The 23268-nt window shown below is 46.0% G+C and overlaps 1 protein-coding gene across 1 annotated transcript in view; it reads left to right on the top strand.

Moving 5' to 3' along the window:
• Nucleotides 1-23268, top strand: part of LOC146860652 (uncharacterized) — a 172781-nt gene that overhangs the window by 137742 nt on the left and 11771 nt on the right. The window contains exon 11 of the mRNA XM_085644579.1: nucleotides 22501-22605. Coding sequence (XP_085500705.1) covers nucleotides 22501-22605 — 105 coding nt within the window. The remainder of the gene's footprint in view (nucleotides 1-22500; nucleotides 22606-23268) is intronic.

Here is a 23268-nt window from a genome sequence, read left to right as displayed (position 1 = left end):
GATGTCGCATTTCAAGACATAATCTTTAGTCTGCTTTGTTAATCCTGGCCACCAGTAGCGTTGTTTCAGTAGGGAAACAGTCGCTGTAACTCCTACGTGTGCAGAACATATACCCTTGTGTGCTGCTAGAATTATACCTAACCTGCGATCCATATTTGGTATTACTCTATCCCCCACTCCCGGCATTTGAGCAAAGGGAATGTTATTTGCATCTAACTTGTAGGAGTACTTGAGTGGAAATCTTTTTGGTAGTGCCGTTTTATTGTGTGTAGTAAATAATTGCAACCATAATCTCACCGTCTATTCTCGTTTTTGAATGAGTGATTGCAGCTACGGAAGCCGTGCGTACAGCCCCCTTTGCGGCTTCACCAGCCAATGAATTCCCTTCAATGTGAACGCCATCACGTTGATGACTCAGTGTGTATCACGTGAGCTATTGGTAGTTCGTTTTTCAACTCCACTACCTGTTCCCATAGCGTTGTGTGCTTAATTGTGGCACCTTTTGCATCTTTGAACCCATTTTGTCCCCAGTGGTGCAAGTATTTATTGTATGACTGTACACAGTAAAAGGAATTGCACACGATTAGTGTGGGGAATTCTCGATCCTTATTTACCAGTGCCAGCAACAGAGCTTTTAATTCTGCCAGCTGCGCCGTGCAGTCTCCTAGAGACTAGGTTTTTGTACAACTCGGACGACACTTTCCATCCTGCATGCGTCCTTTAACAATTGCACATGTGGCGCTGTATTGCTGTTTACTCCCAATGGCCGGCTGAGCAGATCTGACAGTGTAAATGATATATTCATACCGATCTAGAGGCAATATTTCATTTGGGAGAGGATATTCTTGTTCGTATTGCAGGAATGCTTGTATTTTTAGACTTAGGTTGTACCTGTATTCTACATCTGTTGCAGTAAGAGAAGTAGCCCATTGTATCCATCTCGGATGTAAGGCTTTAGCATTCGGAACGCTAGCCTTTCTTGCAGCCTCTAAGGCCGGTACTGGGGTTAAGACAATTATTCGCTTTCCCTGAACCAGTGCTCTTTCTCTTACTGTGGCAGCCTGTACTGCTTTAAGAATCTTTTCTGTTGATGCAAAGTGCATCTCAGAATTCTTGTACAAATGTGATTTGTATGCGATTGGTACTGTTTCACCTTCATTATATCCTGATTGACCCGCAACTATACGGATCACTAATTTGCGTACATTTACACATGTCTGTGTGTTTTGACGCTATCATATCAGTTTGTAGGGAACAAAGAATATCTGTGTGTTCCTGTGTCCATTGTCCAACTGAAAAGTCAGGTCTAATCAAATCGTAGAAAGGTTTAACCCTTTCTGCTTAATCCAAGATGTATGTTCTGCCAAAGTTTGGCAATCCCAGTATTGATTGTAAGTTTTTATTGATTTTGGAGGTTGTAGCAGTGCACGCTTTTCTAAAAAAACGTTAGCTGCTAAGCTTTTTCCTTCACTTGAAAGCTCATATCCCAGTAAAAGGACATTGAGGTGTGCTATCTTTGATTTTTTTTAAATTTTTGTACCCCTCAGAGGCAAATCACAATATTATGGTATTTACTCTTTTTAAGTGTTCCTCCAGGTCATCATCCGTTAGATAAATATCATCCACATAGGACAATGCCTCTTCATCCAGATTTTGAAGTAATTCAGTTACTCTGGCCGAAAACAACCCCGAGCTGTTCTGATACCCTTGGGGGAGTCTACAAAATTGACTCTGAGAGCCTAACGCGGAAAATGCTGTTAAATACCTGCTTTCAGGTGCTAGATTTTGGCAGAAAAATCCATTTGAGATATCCAGTGTTGTTTTGTATTTTTGTCGTACCATGTTATTCATTAGTGCAGCACTTTGTGCATTTTGTACTGCAAATGTCTTGGTGCAAGTGTTTAAATGCCTGTAATCTAAAACTAGACGATATGAGTTGTCAGGTTTCATTGCAGGGAAACAAAGAATTGTTCATTTGAGAGGTGCAAGTTTCAATCCCCCCTTTGGTATTCAAGTTGATCTAAGATCTCCCTGACCTGTTTTTAGCTTCTTGCTTTATTGGATACTGCCTCTGTGGAGTCAGAGTAGTTTTTTAATGGAATTATGTGGTAGGTTGAATCCTCATTCCATCCAACATGGTTTTTATATAATGCAGGGGCTAGGGCTACCGCCCATATTTTAGATATTTGGGAACAGGGTCGGAAAAGGCTGGTAAGATTACTGTTTCTCCCCTAGGGCAGTCCATGACAAATGCTGGCCGCCAATCTTGTTCCTGGCGTTTGGTCATAACCAAACGCCAGGTTCTCCCAAAAGAGACCTCTAACTTTCCTGGGCTTGTCCCCCTCCATCTGGAGTGTTATTTCATACAATTTATGTGGGACACTTACCCTAGTATCGGGTGTTTCCACCGTGATACAATCATTCAAATCTGCTGTCACCAGAAATTCCATCAGGTTCTGGCGAGCTATTGTTACTTCTGCCGCAATGTCTAGCATCATCAGAGCCCATTCCCCATTCATTAGTTGAGTCCTAAGAATTCTGGGCATGTCTGATCTTTAGACCTGCACCTTCTTCTTTTTGAACTGAGGTCAAACCCTGAAAGGAACTAGAGGAACGTGTATCAGTATCCTGATACCGGTCAGGTTTCCTAATATTGTCCCTATTGCTAAGGTTGTACCTCATTTCGGAGGGCTTCTGTGGAGGAGATCTACCTCTGGATTGAGATCTGTTTTCTTTATTTTTATGTTATCGTTCCACTTCTTCTTTGAAGAAGCAGGTGCCTGCTTAAAGTTGTCCTTCTCTGGACTACTCATCAGTTGTGGTTTTAATGCTTTCCCACCCAAACTGTCTCTGCCTAACTCTGCATACGCAGTCTCAATTATTTTAGGTAATTCATGTTCTTGTTGTAAAGGATTGAACTCCCTTAGGCGTTGACGGATTGCCACCGATGCTGCTTCCCCTTTAATATTTTCTAATATTATAGCTGATACCTGGTCATAATTACCTAGTAATTTCATCACTAAGTTCAGAGCAGGTTCTGCTACGTACTTCTTTTGTATTAGTCTCAATACATCTGGTATTACTGCTAATGATGGGATACCATGTGTTCTGGTATATATGGCAGCAAAAACTGTACCCCAAGAGGTACAATCCTCTGTCTGTGGTGTTATCCCCACGGGAAAGCAGATTGTCAGCATTCTGTGTTTTTCATAAGGGCTAGTATTCGGGAATACTGCTTCTAGCTGTGTTTTTTTTTAGCTATCCAGAATGGCATTTGTTCATCCATTACTGCTTGTAAAGTTTGTGGTATTATTTCAGTTGCTGTATTTTGAACTGTATTTTTGGCTCTTGTAGCCGTAGTTGGCTGGACAGTAAGTGTCCTCATGATGACCTGTGTCATGTTTCTGTAAAGTGTTATCAGTTCTTTGTGAAGTATAAGTAAGTCTCCTCCTGGCATTGTTTCAATGTCAGGATGGGGTGTGTAGGCCGCTAATACTGGCCATTTCGCTCCTTCTCTTCCGAGCGGACCATGTCTTACTTTATTTCTTGTATGGAGGAGGGCGCCTTTAAACCAGTATAAATGTTCCTGGTAAGTTAGTGGAACTTCATCAATGTCCTCATATGGACAATATTCGTCCGGTATTCCACTTTCTGTGCAGAAAGGAAATGTTTTTGTTCTTGTATTTGCAACTGGGAATGTAGCCCATGAATAGAATACCTCTGTTCTATATGATTCGTGTGCCTCAATCACAAAAGCTACCGGTCCACCCCTGGATTTTAGACCGTGTGCACCTAGTTTTATGTTAACGGCATTCCTAACATTTGCTGCAATGTGAATTGCATCTGCATCTTCTTCCTCATCTCAGAGGTGCAGATTTTGCACAACTCTATCCACGTTTTCTGTTTCTTCAGTCATTGTTTTTGGAGAAGAAAAGCTTTTCAAGGGAACTAAGAAAAGGTGTTTTGCACAGTTTAGGAACAAATTGTCCTTCAAGCTTGATTAACAAACAGCCAATAAATAGGATTTTTGCCTACTCAGCTGTGGCGGAGTTTGTGCCCACCCACTCCAGATGTCTCTGGTGAATTGTGAGTTGGGGACTCTGAGACTAGCACGACTGAACTACTCAGATTCTACTGTTAAATAAGTACCCAACCAATGTTGGTGGCGCCATGTCATGTAGTTCCTCTAAAACCTATACAGGATCTACGCGTTCAGACAGCATACACCGCAGGTTTGGTGTCCGACTGAGTCTGAACACCCCCACCGGGTATGTTGGCCTTTTGTACCAGCTAGCTCACAGTGCCAATAGAATCTCCTCTTATCAAGGAGAAAATAGTTCTTGGCAACCATCGAACATGACAACCCTGATCCCTCAGGACAGTGGAAACAATATACCACTTTTCGCTCAGTCACTCATGCTTACCTACAGCGGTACACAGAATAAACAGGCTGGGCATTTTCAATAAGTATTTATTGAACAGTTGTTGTTCTGGTGTAAAATAGATGAGCTGCAACAACCATTAGACAGTAACAGATATAAAGGAATAGAAGCACTACGAACGTAAACGGATGATAGAGTTCTACCATCTTGCGTTAATCATGAATACATAAGAGTATAGAAAATACATGACAATAAAAAGATGCGTACTCCTACGATGCCTCCCTAACTAGATGTACCTAAGTGCACAAAACATGTGTGTAGGTGTTAAGCCAAGAATCCCTCTAGGATAAAGTCAACCCCATTACCTGAATTGAGAGACTGTGGGACCCCGTACTGGTCTTGAGTTGGACACCCCGCGAGGGATGTTAGACCACTGCGAGCTGGAGTATCTGCATGCAGGAACCTCAGCGTCTCTGGTCAGTGTCTCAGCCAGGAAGTCCTGGTCTCCTCTGTCTATTTTAGCTAGATGTGATGTACATATACCCATAGGTCTCCCCAGGGGTCCTACCTCGCTGTATTACTGTGTGGGACTTAGGATGACGTTGGGCATGAACTTTATACATCGATATTATACAGGAGATGGTTGTCCTGCTGTGCTTCCAAGAATCCTCATGCATAATGTATGAGATTTCGAACTAGGGAAAACCCGCGTTCTGAATGCAGTGTCGTATCTAGGTGAAAGGTCAGTCCCTGTAAACCGTTATAAGTGTAATGTAGGGAAGAAAATAGGTGAAGGGTTACAATGTTACTTGGGCCTATATCAGGGTACCTATATGGAATATAACACCACATGTCTCTAAAATCTTTGATTGCTGCCCAGTGGACCTTCAAGTAGCAATTGCTAACCCCTTATCAGATCCATCCTGAAAAACCTGATGAACCCAGACTCACACTCTAAAAACTTGTCAACGCACCATTTAGAAATTAACGACCAACGGTGATCATAAGAATTTCTTGTAGCTAGTCATCTAGACTTCTGTACTGACAAAGCAACACTTCAAGAGAATGTTAATGTGTAAGCGAAAACTCGAAACTGCCAGCCATTCAGGAAAAAACGCAGGATGTTTTGAAATGAAGGCAAAATGGGTTAGTAAAGCTAGGCGTTCTTGAGATCCAATGCCCTCATCCACTCTCCTGGAGGTGGAATGATCTGCTCTAGTGACTCCATTTTGAACTTAGTTTTGTTCAAACATTAATTACGTTTCTTCAGATTTATTTTAAGTATGGCATTTCCCAAAGATTTTTGCACCAGGAACACACTGGAATAAAATCAATGTCCTTCTTGAGGTTTTGAAATATCGCAAATTGGTTTCTTTGAGAACAGATATGAGATCTCCTGAATTAATCTACAGAGTTCTCTACAGGGTCTTAACAAAATAATGATGAACGAGTTCTGAAACTATCCTGATCTCCTTGAAGTTCAATGAATAACCTTGCTTTATTATTAGTTAAGACCCAGGTGTCCAAAACATTTCTTTGCCAGATCAGATCAAAGTATGAAAGGTGTCTCCTGACCAGATTTTCAGCATAATCAGGAAAGCTTCTTGGGCTTTGGAGGCGAAGACGGTCTAGTATTCTGACCCATGAACGGGGAAGGATGGTTACATTTATTTTTTACCTTCCTGGAACTGGAAACATCTCTGACATCCCTTGCCATACGAGGAGGGTTGGGCTTGACTTCAGTTTTAAATAATTGAGCATATTTCTGATTTTTACAAAGCAAAGCTTAACGCTGATCATTAAACAACCTAGCTTTCTGAGCTCTTTCTGCCTTCCTGTCTGTAAGGTATCTAGGATGACAAGCCGCAACACTGGAGACTGTAGAGAAGTTTAGGCTTTTATTAAATCAGAAGAGGCATCCAACAGGAACCTTCCTTTTATTTACATATATGAAAACGGATCCGAATAATTTGCACCCTCCTTAGTAGCTAAAATAATAATCTGAAAGTTCTTAACCAGAGACTGGGATGTTTAAACTGCATGTACAGCAAGGTTAAGTACAGCAATCCTTTTTTTCAATGAAACCTCTGCGATCTACAACATCAGTCACTGCCTCATCCTTAGTGATTACCATAGATTGTCCAGCCATGTTAGCCAACATCTCATCCACCTTTACTGCTGAAGGCAACTCCATATCCCCCTTAGCCAGAGGATACATGTGTCAAGAATTGTGGAAGGTCAGCTTTTCAGGGAAATCTTGCAAGCAGAACTGCGTAAAATCATTGCAGATCTTAGATCTTCTACCCATTTCACAGATCCCTTACTTACCTCAATCATCTCTTTCCTAACACCTTTCTGGAGCTACTTGATATATGGGTCACTTTCTCGAGATGAGATTACTGACTGCCTTATAATCGGCGAAATCACTCCGCATATGAAAAAAATAATCTAATCTATCATGGCCAAAGGTTTGGATAGCTATATGGAAAATGATCTTAAACAATTTGAAATGGACAACCACCTGCTCAATGAATTGGCTGGGTTGCAGCACCTAAACTGTGATGCTACAAATAATGTATGACTCCCTCCGTATACATAACAGCGGGGACTTTGCAATCCACTCTTTTCAGACGAAAGAGATTTTATTGGATGTTCAATAATTCAAAAGCACAAACAATATCGACAGCACAAATTGCATTGTTTAGTGCACTGGTTGATCCCAATCCGAATTCCAAACTGGCAGCAACAACAAAAGTATGAGTACAGCAAAATACTTTCCACAATTGAATGTCCAAGTGGAAAGATTTAAATGTTTGGGGAGGGAATCAATTAAGCTTTCAGTAAAGGGTGGATTATCATGAAGAAAGGCTTCAGAATGAGTTGTTGGCTTACAGAACCATACCATACCATACCATACAGATGTTCACCTTTTAAATTACTTGTAGAAAGCAAACCTAATTCTAAGCTTGCTCCTTGGTGCTTTAAGAACAGTAGTGGGAAAGGTAAGGGTCTTAATGTCAGGAGAGTTAGCGGATCACTAGAGTTAAACATATTAAAAATCAGTTTGAAGTGGGTGATTGGAGTCTTATCAAAAAGCCACTAACCAGTGGTAACAAGTTGCAACGGTGGTCTAATCTGTTAGGAGTTAATGAAGTATTCAGTGTATTTCTAAGGGTTGTGTGAGGTAGGATTTGGAATTTGAGTAGAATATCAGTGTACAGGACTGCCAGAGGAAAGGACATGGGTACTGAGGTGAGTATTGGTGAAGGCAGTAAGGGCCTGTGTGGTTTTAATAGATGTTCAGTCCAGCAGATTCCCTGGTGATGATACTGTAATTTGTGTGCCTTCCAAATTCTATGAAACTGTAAATGTGAAAGAGAATATGAGGATATGTCAGATTTACAGTCCCTAAAAATTCTGCTTCTTATTGGCAGTCTTTTGAAAATTCAGCTTCCGAATATATGGTAGTAAGACACAGTCATGAAATGAGACGTGCTCCTGACAAGTTTTTCGAATTTGTCGGGGCTTGAAATATTGTACAGGGAAGAGCTGTTGGTAGTTTCTTTTGTTATTGTTGCATACTTTTGTTTTTATTCTCTTCTCCTTAATTCTTTTATGCTTTCTTTTTATTGTTTTTGAGGGGCAGGGCATGTTGTGTTCTATCGGTTGGTTTTGTGCATTTTGTGATAGTCGCAATGTAGAATGTTACGGGGATTCCAAGTCAGGCAGTTGGAAAGGACTGGCACAAACTGGTGGTCTGTTGTGAGTCTCCTCATGGTGTATGAAAAAAATCTTATTGGATGTATACTTACAGTGTTACCAGCATTTTCTTCAGTTCTCTCATTGAAAAAAAAACAGTCCTGCATCTAATTCCTCTGTGCTGAAGATACTTGGGTCTTATTGAAAGTATTCCCTCCAGAAGACATCCTCTTGCTAACAGAGACTCTTGGAAAAAAAACAGTCTTGGATGGCCCATCACTACTTAAAACGTATTTGATTAAAACCAATGTTCTCTTGATCACTCCTCCTAACTCGTAAACTCTGATACAGCCCTGGCTGTACGCACTCAACATTCTGGACTGTCACCTGTTCATTGTTGATTGCGAAAACATTGGGCTTCTTGCTTGACAAGATTCTAAATCTGAAAAATTTCTACTTGGCAAAAGGGCACAGTTCCAAATTGAAGTCAGTGTGGAATAAAGCCTTTCTGCACAGATGAAGAATTTACAAAAGTGGTCAAAGGACTAGTGTTAGTTAAACTAGACTATTGCAGTTCCCTACTTCATGGACAGTCTAAATTGGATCTTGCTCCTCTTATGATTCAAGTTCCCGTCAGACTAGTTTCTTGATGTAGGAACTATAACATCCCACTAATCATCTCCTTTTGAGGACAGACACACTAAAAGTGACCTGTATTATCCCTAGAATTTATCATACTTGGACTCCAATTTATTTAAAATACAAATTGGTTGTCTCAATTGGTCAAAGATGATTGTAGAAATCAGGAACCCTTATGCTGGCACACCTTATTTGTAGGATGAACAGAATCCCAAGGCAATCCTTCCAGGCGAGTGAGTGCTCCCAAGTTGTAGACCTCCATTCTTACCACTGTCTTAACAAACATCTCTTACAAAGTTTTCAAATGAAATTCGGGAAAGAAACTGCTGTTCCAGCAATAATTCATGATGTTGCTGATAAGCCCCTGAAAAACTGAAATTAAACCAGAACTATCGTCCAGAAGGACTGATTTTTCATCTGAGGGTACCCTCTTTTGACCTCCCTTTTTAGGTTGAAGCCTACCACACAGCTGCGTTGTCTGGTTCATTAAATACATCAGAGGGTGCCCTCTTTTGACCTCCCTTTTTAGGTTGAAGTCTACCAGACAGCTGCTCTGTCTGGTTCGTTAAAGGCATCTTTGGGTCTATCGGAAAGCTTCCCTGGTGATGGATTTCATCCGTTGCTTACCATTGGCTTTGTGGTTTGTAACTCACATTTTCTGGTTTTCTATATGCTGGCTTTATTTGTTTTAGGCTGTCCAGGGAGAGTTTGTCCCTCTCAAGGAGCAAAGCAACTTCTCATTATAAGAGCTCCTTTCTGTAAACAGGCCTATAAATCTTGTTCTTGTCACATGTGCCGTGCATTCAAAGACAGAGGTCAAATGGCAGGCTCTGTCTTCTGAGGGAGCTTGGTGTTTACTTTTCTTTCTCTGTGGATTTAGTTTACAATCTCGCTGGATACTAGGGGTAGGAAAGGTTTTTTTTCTAGCACACAACAACATTTAAATGAACTGTGCAAGTACTTCAGAATATATCAGAATTAGGAACTCACAAATGAAGCACATTTTTTGTTAATTCTGAAGTGAGTTAGAAACAAATATTTTAATATGATCAAAACAAATCAATACACTAGATGATGCCATTTCTACATATGACTGTTTGTGCGTTGTATAGTTTTATTAGTAAAACTGTATGTCTGCACAAATGTAATGGTCCTTTCAATTGAAAATGTGTTGTCTGTAATGTGCTACCACATCATGAACACTCCACTCTACTCTACGCCACTGCACTGTACTTTCCACCATTCCACTTTACACCCCTCCATGCCACTGCACTCTACACCACTCTGCACCACTGCACTCATCCCTCACTACTCTATACTCTCACACTACAGTCCAATGCAGTCTACGCCATTCTACTCCACACCACTACACTCTTTGTCACTAAACTCTACACCACTTCAGTCTAGGTCACTCCTATGTACTCTGCACAACTCCACTCAACGCCACTCCTCTCTACGCCACTCTACACCACTGCACTCTACCCTGCACCACTCAACTGTATGCCACCTTACTCTGCGGCACTCTACACCACTGCTCTCTACCCTGCGCAACTCCACTCTACGTCACTTCACTCTACTCTGAAACAATGTACACTATGCCACAGCACTCTCACTCTACTCTGCGCCACACACCCAATGCCACTGCACTCTACTCCACTTTACTTTAAACTACTGCACTCTACACAGCTGCACTCTATGCTACTGCACTCTACTCTGCACCACTGCTCTATACGCCACTCTACTCTACACTGCTGCACTCTGACACTCTAATCCGTAACACTTCACTTTATGCCTCTGCGCTCTGTATCACCACACTCTACGCCACTGTACTCTATGCCACTCTATTCTACACCACTGCACTCTACGTCACTGCACTCTATGCTACTGTACTCTGCACCACTACACACTACTATGCACCACTATAATCTACACCACTGCATTCTATGACGCTGCATTGTACGCCGCTTAATTCTGTGCTGTTGCAATCTACAGCACTATACTATGCAATACTCTATGACAATGTACTCTTCACCAGTCCACCATACTCTACGCTACTCTACAGCACTCTACTCTACAGCACTCTACTCTACACCATTCTACTCTATGCCATTCTACTCTACGCCCCATCACTTCACACTATGCCACTGCACTCTGCTACACTCCACTCTACCGCACTGCACTCTATACCACTACACTCTGGGGCACTATATTCTACTCTGCACCACTCTACGCCACTGCAGTCTGTGCCACTCGACTATGCACCACTGTACTCTATGCCACTACACTCTATGCCACTCTACACTACTCTGCACAACTGCCCTCTATGCCACTGCACCCTACTATGCAATACTCTAATCTCTGCCACTGTATTCTAATGCGCTGTATTGTATGCCCTTGAATTCTATGATGCTGCACTTTATACCACTGCACTCTATGCCACTATATTCTGCAACATTCTAAGCCAATGCACTCTACGCCACTCCACTGTACACCACTCTATGCAACTCCGCTCAGTGCCACTCCGAAACACGACACTCTATGCTACTCTACTCCACTCTTCACCATTCTACACTCCACACCACTCTCCTCTACGTCACTAACATTTAGCCATGCTGATGTACAATATGGCTAAACACATTGGCAAAGCCAATAGCTCTTGTATAAGCGAGACCTAGTGGCCTTACCAATGCTTGTTCATAGTTGTCTACCTCCAAAGGTTTGCCTTTCATTATTTTTATCAGTCTTATAAGTTGTTCTTTTGTTGTCTCATTTCCCTGTACCTACACATTGCTCATATTGTTGTATTTTCTAAATGTAGCCTTGGTAAGGCAATGTGCCACCAAGGAGTCTTGCCTGTGCTCTATAAAACTATAAATTAAATAAGTTTCTAGAATTCAGTTTTGTGGCAGGATATATTGCAGGGACATCAAACGTAAAGGCTGATTGCTTTTGTCGGCTGCTAGCGTACAACTGCTGAAGATGAGAAGGATATAGAAGGGAGGAATATGTGGAGTGGATTCAGAAAATAAGAATGGTGTGACAGAGAATTGAGAAAAATAATAAAAGAGGAGTAAGTGTTAGTGAAATTTATGGATTGCATGACTTTTGGTTGGCCGAGAAAGAGGGGCCTGACAGAAGCAATGCAATTATTTACTGAAGCATATTCGAAGTTGACCATTGAGAATAGTATTGTGATGGAAGAAAATCGTACCACCAGCAAATCTGAGTTCTAAATTGGTGGATATTGTACATTTTGGGAAGACACTTAACATAAAAAAATAAAGTGAGTCTTATTGGTGCCCTTCCATGAAAAGAAATGCGGAGTTTAAAATTGAGAGGAGTGGTGCATGTAAAGTTTCCTACTGTTAATCTTGGAAAATTAGATGTTTCTTGAAATATTTTAAAGTACTTGATGGCTGTGTAAGGCACAGGCACTTTACATTTTAAGATTAGCTTTATGAAATACTGTATTCCGTATAATCATGTTGAACTTTTTGAGCTATGAATTTTTAACCTTTTACTTCGGAAACCGGAGATGGTGTTTGATGAATTAAAACATTTAGCAAACAGACATACATACGTTTTTCTTTTAATTTGTCATTATATCAGCTACCTTAACACAACAAACGTTACTGATTTTCTGTGCTCTGTACTTTTTAGCAAAATCAGATTGTAAAACTTTTTGTATTGATAGGTTACCCTAAATAAACTAGTTGAACTGAACTAACTATAAGAGCTTGAGGCACAGGATATCGACCATAGGACCTGTAGATTTAATCGAGGGTCATCCAGTAAAAGATTGGTATTGATTTATTTGGGGCCTTTTTATGTGCTACCACAGGAGCAGCAAAATGCAGTAGTTTTAACTGACTAGTCTTTGAAGTTGTTATAGGCCACATTTGTTAAGGATCCGGTTATTAAGATTATAGTTGTCAAGGAAAGGAACACCAAAACTGCTTATATCGGACATTTAATTAGAAATGCTTGATTTCAAAAGTACTGGAGTGACATATATGGGATGCTTTTTGTATCAAATCAATTTATGTCATCAACAAGGTAATGCATTGGTTCCGTGCATGAATAGAAAAGTGGGTGTGTGCAAGCGGTAGCAATAAACAGAATTTCTTACGCGAGTGTGCTGCATAAACGTTTGCTGGTCCATGGAAATACTCTGTACTCATTCACAGGAGTTTCGGCATTTGATGCAAATAAAATATTTGTGTTAACTCAGGAAAGCTGCCAGTGAATAGAGGACTGAAGATTTGTATGTCACAATTACCCATAGCATGCTAAATGGACCGGAGTGATAGTACGCAAAGCTCCACCCGATAATGCCAGTATTGTCAAGTATTGTAGCCAATGTTATTCAGTTGGTCAGTGCCCATAGAGATTCCTGGATCATAGCAACTATATTGTATTTAAAGACAACATAGCGCCAGTCATAGTATTGGGCATCATAGTGATAGGAAGCAATATTGTCATTACAACATTTGAATATCTAATTTCTGCCTACTGAGTCAAACGCGCATAGTAAGAAATGCACATATACATTTGTGTGGTCATTGTGACTACATGGATTAATTTAATGAGGTTTCAGGATCAGTACTAGTCTTCCTGAACACTCTTTAATATCGTTTGACTTTCTCAATTTACTAAGATTCTGGGCTCTCAAGTAAACCCTCTAGTTAAAGAGAGCTCAGGAGGTAATGTATCATCGTCACATGGAAAGGATGGAACCAATGAGAGGTGACGCTATGGAATTACTATAACAACCCTGGCCTTGTATAGCCACAGTCAGTTTTCATCCATCAGGAAGTCAAATGGGGAAATTAATGCTGTCTCAGACAACCGCAGCATGAAACATGCATGTTTCATCTTTAAAGTATTGGGTCAAAACATCTAGTGAGTTTCATAAAGGATATTTCAATTATTACAATCCTACACTCTTTACTGTTATACCTTTGTCTATTAGTTTATTCTCTATTTTGCAGAGCCTCCATCTAGTTACATGACCAGAGGGCATTAGTTTACATCAGGGGCACATCTGCCAAAGGACTTGTGCTAGGGATATCCCTTGCCAGCACTGTGAAGTCTTTCAAGGGACTGGGGCATGTCTTAAGCAGCCAGGTGGGGTGGGTCAGGATGGTCAATGGGTGAACAGGGGTGGGATGTAGGATTGGCACTTGGCGTGTGAGGGCCCTCCAGGTGGCTGGTTGAGAGTTGTGATACGACAGTCATGGGCCTGAAGGCTGGGCAGTTGAGACTATCAAAGGGCAGAGCAAGTTGCTGTCAAGGGCCCAGAGGAGTGGTGGGGTAGAGGTGTTTAAAGAAGGCGGGTTATCACTATCACTGGGGCAGTAAAAAGGGGTGTGTGTGACACATAGCTTGCCCACTCTCATTCTAGCTGAAAGCAATACTTTCACATCATGATTTCCTACTTGTTTTTAATAAATGACATGGCACGGTACCCCCCATCCATACTTTAATATGACCGCCCAGGGGCAATCCTGCTCTGTGGGGGTTTGAGATCTTAAGTCGGGTCCCTGGAATGGACTGAAAGACTTTTCAGCGCACAATATAAAATACCGCAACCTGTGAGAGCAGCTCACTACATTAAGATACAGTCACTGGAATCTTGCAATATGAAGGCAAATATTATACTCCAGCAGTACCTTTCAGTGATGAAAATGGATCTTACTCCTGCCTTCCGAGTCATAGGCAAGACGGGGGAATCATTAGAAAGCTACGCAGGTGGATGGGCTTCAATACTAAACTGGCCCACTTTGTCTGCTTGAAATAGACACTCGAGCCAGTCCTGTAATAAAATTAAATAATTAAAAGTTTTTGGAGCAAGATCGTCAAGACTGCAGAGATTAGATCAAGGAGATGGTTGATCTGAATGTAATTCAAACCACTCGTTTTCGGTGGCCCATACTACCCTTCTTTCAGCAAAAAGGATCAGTCTACTTGATTTGCATATCATTTGAATATTTACATAGGATTTTAGTATCTGATGCACGCCTCACCCCAAGGCAGAGGATGCATTGCACCACTTATGTTGTCCGGACTTTCTAACCACCATGGGTCTGCACAAGGCATATTGGCAGGTGATGCCGACTAATGCATTTTCAGTAGAAAAGAGCCTTCACTTGTCTCCCTGGCCCGGTTGAGTGAAGCTCCTGAGCAAGGGAGGCGCTAGGTGGCGCACAGCGGAATGGCTGCCTGTGGGTGAAGCTCCCGCAGCCCAGCGGCAAAATCCTGTTAAAAATCCTGCCTGAGAGTGGCGAATCGCTGCCAAAACGAGCCCTGGTGGGGTCCCGCACTCTGCTGCCGCTGCCGGGGCTTTGCCTTGCCCTGAGTACCGCGGCGAGACCGGACTGAAGAGCTGCTGCTGACCGCGCCGGCTGGCGTGCGCTATCGCCTGGTGCGGTGACTGGGGGACGGCCGCCACGCGAGGGCGGTGCTGCACACGCGATCGGAGGGCCTCACTGCACTACGGCCGCGGAGGACCTTCTGCTGCCTTTGCCCTGGCCTGACCCTTCTACCGCGGCGGCGGTTGCGCTGGGGGCTGGTGGAGGGCGCATGCCTTGACGGGGAGTGCTGCAAACGACCGCGGCGACCACGGCGATCGTCCCCCCCGGCCGTTCCTGGGCGTTGCGGAAACGCGGCGCTGCACAGCCTGCCTGGGCGCTGTGGGGACCCATCCACCCCCGCTGTGGCCCCTCTGCTCCCCCGCTGGATGAGAGAGTTTGGGGCCCGGTGAGACCGGCTTCGCTGGCGGCGGGAGCCTGGGACCGGCTCGGCGTTCCAAACCGGGAGGCCTACGTCTGGGAGCACGCCGAGGCAGCAGCGAACCTGCAGCGCTCGCCATTGGCCTGGAGGCGCTGGATCCTGCTTCCCTCATCGACCTGGTTTCCTTTGGGGAGCTAAGGCTGCTACGAGTGAGTACCTGGGGGTCCCGGTTCGGGCCCCTCTGCCCCCCCCTGTCTGGCTCGAGACGATTGGTGGCCCGGAGTGAAGGAGATCCTGCTGCCTACTGTCGGAGGGAGTTGTGGCCCCGGGTGATCGAGCGCAGCACTGGGCACTGGACCCGTCCCTGCTGCGTGGTCTCACCCCCCGTTGGAGGGGGTTGACAGGTGCTCGTGAGGGGATCACGGGGCGCGTGAGCCCGGATAGCTGGGGCGCTTCTGCCTCTGCGGAGCTGCGTTCCCCCCTTGGTTCCCTCGTGACCCGGCCATCCCGACTATATCCTTACCTTTACTGGGGTCTGTCCGTTGGTGTCGCCATGGGGAAACCGGACAGCCGCCAACCTCGCCTCACCTTCGAGTCGAAAAAGACCACCCGGTCCCAACCGGAAGCCGGCGCGGGGGGCTCGGCACCAGTGGACGCCCAGGCGGGCGACGACGTCAAATCCATCCTGCTGGATATGCGGCAGAGCCTGGCGACCATAGTGGACAAAATGGACTCCATGCAGTCCCGTATGGACTCAATAGTGCACAAAGTGGACAGTCATGGAGAGCGAATCTCAGAAACGGAGCGGCGTGTCTCAGATACCGAAGACCGCACGACACAACTATCGGACACCGTAGCGCGCATGGACAAAGTCCTTCTCGTGATAGCGGCCAAGAATGAGGAATTAGAGGCGCGCAGCAGGAGGAACAATGTTCGCCTACTTGGCATACCGGAGTCGACCCACACAGGCAAGATGGAGGACTATGTGGAGGGCCTACTGCGCGCGGTGGTGGGGACTGACTCCCTCTCCCAGCAGTTCATTGTTGAAAGGGCGCACAGATCGCTGGCTCCGAGGCCACCGCCGGGGGCCCCCCCCCGCCCTATCATCGCCCGTTTGTTAAATTTCCGGGACCGGGATGCGGCGCTCCGAGTGGCGAGGGAGAAGAAGTCCCTCTCGTATGACGGCGTTACCTTTACTATATTCCCAGACTTCACTCCAGTGGTCCAGGAGGAGCGGAAAAAATTCATCCAGGTTAAACAAAAATTGCGAGCTGCTCAAATTGACTATGCGTTGCTCTACCCTGCTCGACTACGCATCACCCACCAGGGGAAGCAAATTTTCTGCACTAAACCCCAGCAAGCTGAGGAATTTTTGAAGCGGGTCAAGAGGCGAGATATGGATGGCCCGGCCTCGCCGGCCGCGGAGTGACAACGCAGGATCGTTGACCTGATGCTTCTGTGGCGGATGATTGACAGTTGGTAAGCTGATGCAGATGTATGCCGCCACGGACCATGATATGGGGACTTAAAGACCTGGCTGCGCTGTGGGTGGGGGGATGTCACCGGGGCCCTACCTCCTTTTACCGCGCACCTGACTCTCAGGACATATCACCTCGCTGGGCACTCCCTGTCCCTGGAGTGGGCTCGGTCCCTGGCCGGGCGCAGTCCTGTGGATCGCGGAGACACGGTGTATCCACCTAGACTGACCTCCGAAGGGTATTACCCCATTGTTTTCCTGTTTAAATGTTAATCCCTAATGGTGTTGGCCATAGAAAGGGTTGGTTTTGGGGTGGGGAGGATGGGGACTGTCCAGATGGCATGATTGGGATGCTGCTGTGGGTGGAGGGCGGAGGGCGGAGGGGGGGGTGGGAATTTTTCTTTGCGGTTTGTTAGTGTTAATTGGTGTGTTGAAGTGTTTGCATTATTTCTTCTGCATCCTTTTAGGGGCGGTGGTGACATTGGCTTACTGATTCTGAGCACTGTTAATCCTTATGGGTGATCCACAGACACGCAGGGACTTTACTGGGCAGCTTAATTTTCTGACCTGGAATGTGCGGGGGTTGGGGGACCCCAGAAAGCGTAGACAGATCCTGGCGTACCTAGATAGACATCACATTAATGTGGCCTTCCTACAGGAGACGCACCTGGACCCGTCCAGGCCGTCACTGTTTGCATCTAGGTGGGCCATGCACCGTTCCTTCTCCTCTTATTCCACCTACTCTCGGGGAGTCGCAATTCTTATTAAGAAACACACCCCCTTTGTGTGCCTGGGTGAACTGACTGATAGGGAGGGCAGGTATTGTATTATCTGGGGTCGCATTGGTATGGACACGCTCACACTGGCGTGTTATTATGGCCCCAACTCGGATGATCCGCAGTGCCTTCGGGCGCTCTGGGGGGAGATCCTGGACATAGGCTCCACTCACCTGATTTGGGGAGGAGACTTCAATGTTGCTATTGATCCCACGAGGGACAGGGCAAACCCCAGCCCTCAACACTACTCTCGCTCACAGGCATATGTTCATGACCTTCTTACTGAGCGCCATCTGTTGGATGCATGGCGCTCTCGGCACCCGGCGACAATGGAGGGCACGCACTGGTCGGCCGCACACGCCACATGGGCAAGATTGGATTATTTCTTGATCTCCCCAGGCCTTGCTCCCACGGTCTGTAGGGTGGAACACCTGGCACGCACGTATTCCGACCATGCCCCGGTACTGATGGGTATGGAGCTGGTTGATCTTGCTGGCTCTCCGATGTCCTGGAGATTGCAACCTACTGCCCTGCTGGATGAGGTCTTTCGCTCGGAGATTGCACAGGAAACCGAGAGCTTCTTTCAGCGCAATGGTGGGACGGTGGATAGTGTCGCTGTAGTCTGGGAGGCCTTTAAGGCTACCATCAGGGGACTGTGCATTTCGAAGGGGGTGGGAGTCCTCAGGGACCTCCGTAAGAGCCTTAGCAAACTGGAGATCGCTCTCCGGGCCTTGGAGACCGCCCCTGGGTTCCCCACTGATGCGGAGGCGCAAGCCAAGTTCCGTGATCTCCTGTCTGACTATAAAGCCACCGCGGACAGGGAGGTTCGGTTTAGGGGGAAACACTTCCAAGCACGTAGGTACGGTGAGGGAGAACGGCCGGGTAAATTCCTAGCATGGGCGATACGACCGCCCCGTTTCAACAACCACGTACTGGAGATCCATGGATCTTCGGGGGCGCTCCACAGGGACACCCAGTCTATATTGCAAACGTTTGTTGCCCACTACACTGCATTGTACTCCTCTACCCATGCGCACAAGCTGGAACTGGACAGATATTTTGAGGACATCACACTAGGATGGCTTTCTGATAGACAGCGCCGGTTCCTCATGGCTCCTCTGGGGGTTGACGAAATTCGGGAGGCCATAATGCAGATGGCCTCGGGGAAGGCCCCGGGCCTTGATGGCCTCCCGATAGAGTTCTACAAGTCCTACATTGATATCCTTGCCCCGATTTTGAAAGAGGTGTTTGACGAGGCTCACACCCTGGGGAAGCTCCCCCCCTCCATGAGAGAGGCACTGATTACCTCCCTCTTAAAGCCGGGCAAGCCGGCGACGTCCCCAGACTCGTATCGGCCCCTGTCCCTCCTTAACTGCGATGCAAAGATCCTTGCTAAGACCCTGGCTAATCGCTTGTCGCTCCTCATGGCGGGACTGGTGCTCCCGGATCAATCGGGCTTCATACCCGGAAGGGCGACGTCGCATAACTTGCGTACACTGTTTGCGACCTTGCAGAATGTGGATCCCAGCCTACAGATGGTGGCGGTATTCTTAGATGCTACGAAAGCGTTTGATTCCTTGGAATGGGATTATCTGGTGGCTGCACTGACTCACATGGGTTTTCCCCTGGTGTTCCTGGGCTGGATAGCTATTCTCTATGGAGGTCCGTGCGCCAGGGTCCTGGTCAATGGCAGGGTGTCCGCACCCTTCGGAATTGCACGAGGGACCAGACAGGGGTGTCCACTCTCCCCACTCTTATTCGCACTGGCGCTCGAGCCTCTAGCCTCGCGACTCCGACAGCACCATCAAGACCGCGCGCTGTTCTGCGAGCAGAGACAGATATTGCTGTCGATGTATGCAGACGATATCACTCTGTACGTGCGGGACCCACAAAATAACTTGAACCCTCTCCTCCGGGAATTCTTGAGATATGGGGAAATGTCGGGAGTACAAATCAATTGGTCGAAGTCTCAGATTTTCCATCTTACTGATGGTTCCCAGACCTTCCCGCTCGACTACCCCATAGAATGGAGTGAGTCCGATGTCAAGTACCTAGGCATTAGGATCTCCCGAGACAGGGAGGAGCTTATGCGGATGAACTACGGCACGACGTTGCTGCACATCTCCTCTTGTGTCGACCGCTGGATTGCGCTCCCCCTGTCGATGGCTGGACGAGCAGCCCTGATTAAGATGGTGGTGCTTCCTCGGCTCTTATACTTGTTCATGAATATTCCTTTTCCCCCGAGCAGGCACTTCTTTAATCGTTTGAGATCTGAATTGATACGTTTGGTATGGGGTGGGAAGAGGCCCCGCTTGAGGTGGGCTATGATGACTTCTCCATACTCGTGCGGCGGATTCGATATACCGGACCTGGAACTGTACTATCTCTGCGCTCAAGCGCACTATGCTTACTACTGGTTCCACCCGATCGCTTTTATGCCCCAGCTCGCAGCGGAGGACTGGCTAGCAGCGCCCCTGCCCCTGTCTGGCCTACTGCACAGTGTGCTCCCGTACTCCACTGCCAACTATAATGCTCTGCAGGGCACGGTGAGGGCTTGGCTGGAACTGTCGACTGGAACTGTCGAAGCGAGTGGGAAGTCCGCTCCTGTACTCCCCTCTTCTCCCGCTTTCTTATCACTCACAGCTTCCTCTTCTCCAAGAGAAACTGTTTCAGGATTTGCTCCGCAAGCTGGGCTTCCATAGATGGGGAGATCTGTTTTCGGACGGGACCTTTCGTGACCAGGGTAGCTTCTTTGACGGTCACACGCCAACCCCCCTGGAGCTTTTCACCTACCTTAGACTGCGGCACGGCATGAAGACCATCTTGCCAGATTTCCCGTCTGAGCCTGACACCATGGCTCCCTTGCACGGGGTCCTTCAGGCCACTTCGCCCTCTCATTTAGTTTCGATACTATATCATGCAGTCCGCTCTGATGCTACACCTGACGTATCCCGGGCACGTGGGGAATGGGAGCGAGAGCTGGGGCTGGACCTCGGGGATGACAGGTGGACCTACTGCTGTTTGCAGACGGCACAGATCTCGGCGAGCAGTAGACACCGCATTATACATTTTAAATTCCTGAACCGTCTCTACTGCACCCCGGCCACCAAATACAGATTTCAGCTCCAGGACTCGGACAACTGTGAGAGATGCCATGCCCCCCAGGCAGACTTCCTACATCTGTCCTGGATATGCCCCACTATCCAGAACTACTGGACGCAGGTGTGCTCCGCCATTTCACAAATGATAGAGCTGCCCTTCGCACCGGACCCCATACAGGCGCTACTGGGATACACCAAGCCTATCCCACGGGCGAGTCGCAAATTCGTTACGACGGCGTTACTGCTGGCGAAGCGACGCGTAGCTTGTAGGTGGGGACGGGGACGGGCTCCGAAATTTAAGGAATGGCTCAGGGACCTGGTGTACTGCCAGGAGCAAGTACTGACATACTCCGAACTGCTCCCTGACCGGTCCCGCCCCGCCGATATCTGGGGACCATTACAAAATTACTTATTGCAGTATCCGGAGGCTCTGACAACAGACGCCCCTTCCCTGACCGATGCTGGCCCGGACCCTACCCTCACTGATGGAAATCCTACATAGGGGAGGCTGTGTGCTACTGTGGACATGTGGGAGGTGGGTTGCAGCTCTGGCGGCCCCTCAGGGCCTTTCCATCAAGATGCTCCAGGGCGCGAGTACTGTCTGTGAGTGTATGTTATACGAGCCCGTTTGACCGAGGGCGCACTGCGGGGGTTGGGTAGCGCATGGCTTGCCTCTGCTTGAAGGGACCCTTACGCCCCTGCCAGGTGTTTATAATGTGTGCTCTGTATACAGGTTGTCAAAACTTACTCTATGGTACACGATTGCTCAATTGTTCCCTGCGACTACAATGGATCTGACGTTAATGCGATATGAGACTTGCACTGTCACCTGACCCTGCTTATGGATGTCCCTTTGATTTTGTATGTATGTATTGTCATGACATAAAACTTTCAATAAACAAAGTTTAAAAAAAAAAAGCTCCTGAGCAAGAAAAACTATTGAGTAACTGTATTTATATAACACCCAACAACCCAGAGGCCTGATATCTAAAATAATGCAAAACTGGCCAGTAAGACCTCTGTTTGCTGAAGGCTAACCGGGTGTTTTGCACTTTACCCATTTTCTGATACATCCTGGCCTACTCCGAACCCCCCGTTACTGTAAAGCAAATGTATCTGATTAGTGTGTGTACTCTTACAAATACATTGTGATGAGAATAGCAACCAACTGTTCACTTTCCCCCAAACAAATGAGTAACCAAGAAGAAAAAAAATTCTACTGCCAAGAGAGACCATTTAGCAGTTGTTTGGGCCCTGCAGGAGTTGTAACCAAACTTATAGTTAAGAGTGGTCACACACATCTACATTTACACTTCATCTCTATCTAAGTCACAAACAGGATTTTTCGTAGCTGCAGATCTAAATCTCATTCTCTTCAAAAAAAAAAAAAAAAAAAAAAAGTTTAACTATTCAAATGCGACAGTTTGATCATTAGTCATTTACAGGTTGATGAAACGTGTACTCTGTTTAATTTTTACCTGAGCACTGTAAAATGTTTAGCTAATTAACTATTAATTCATACCGGTTAGTTTGACCGTTTACAGAAACATATGAGTGTTGTGTTTGCAACGAACATTAAACATCATCTATTGTAAAATGTAGTTTATTAAGTAAGCAATGGTTTTGTTTCTGAGAGCCCTGTGTTCTATGCTTTGCTCGCCACTAATGTTCCTTCCATTGAATTCCATGTACAGGACTGCCTGTCTACCTTCCATGAACTTGTACCCTTATATTTCAAAGGGTACCTAAAGCCGCCGTTCAACACAGAAGGTCGAAAAACCGCAGGAATGACTGAAGAGGTAATAAAGTTTCATATCTAGTGATGTGTTTTCCCATGTGCATTGTGCAAGTTATAGTTGTAATTATTCCCCTACATTTGCAAACATGCAAATAAAACAAGCATTGGCAAAGCAAATAGGTCTCTCCAAGGCGAGAGCTATTGGCTTTGGCAATGTTTTTGAGTCGTGTTATACATTTATCTGGCTGCTGGACAGCAATGTTAAAATAGTGTGGTGGATTAGGGTGGGGTGGGGTGGATCGGGGTACATTGCAGTGTGGTAGATTGGGGAAGATTGTATAGGAGTCAGATAGATTGAAGTGGGGTAGATGGAGTGGGGTAGATGGAGTGGGGTAGATGGAGTGGGGTAGATGGAGTGGGGTAGATGGGGTGGGGTAGATTGGGGTGGGGTAGATTGGAGTGGGGTAGATGGGGTGGGGTAGATTGGGGTGGGGTAGATTGGAGTGGGGTAGAGCAGGGTAGCTTTCGGTAGATTGGATTGGGGTAGGGTGTAGTGGGGTTGATTGGAGTGGGGTAGATTAGGGTAGAGTGGAAGAATTAGATGGGGTAGAGTGGAGTGGGGTAGATTGGGGTGGAGTGGAGTAAAGTGAAATGGGTAGATTTGAGTGGGGTGGATTGGTGTAAGTTGTAGTGGGGTAGAGTAGAGTGGGGTCTAGTGGGGTAG

The sequence above is a fragment of the Triturus cristatus genome, chromosome 3_1, assembly GCF_964204655.1.
Source record: "Triturus cristatus chromosome 3_1, aTriCri1.1, whole genome shotgun sequence".
Taxonomy (NCBI): Eukaryota; Metazoa; Chordata; class Amphibia; order Caudata; family Salamandridae; genus Triturus; species Triturus cristatus.
This window is presented reverse-complemented; position numbering and strand designations above follow the sequence as displayed.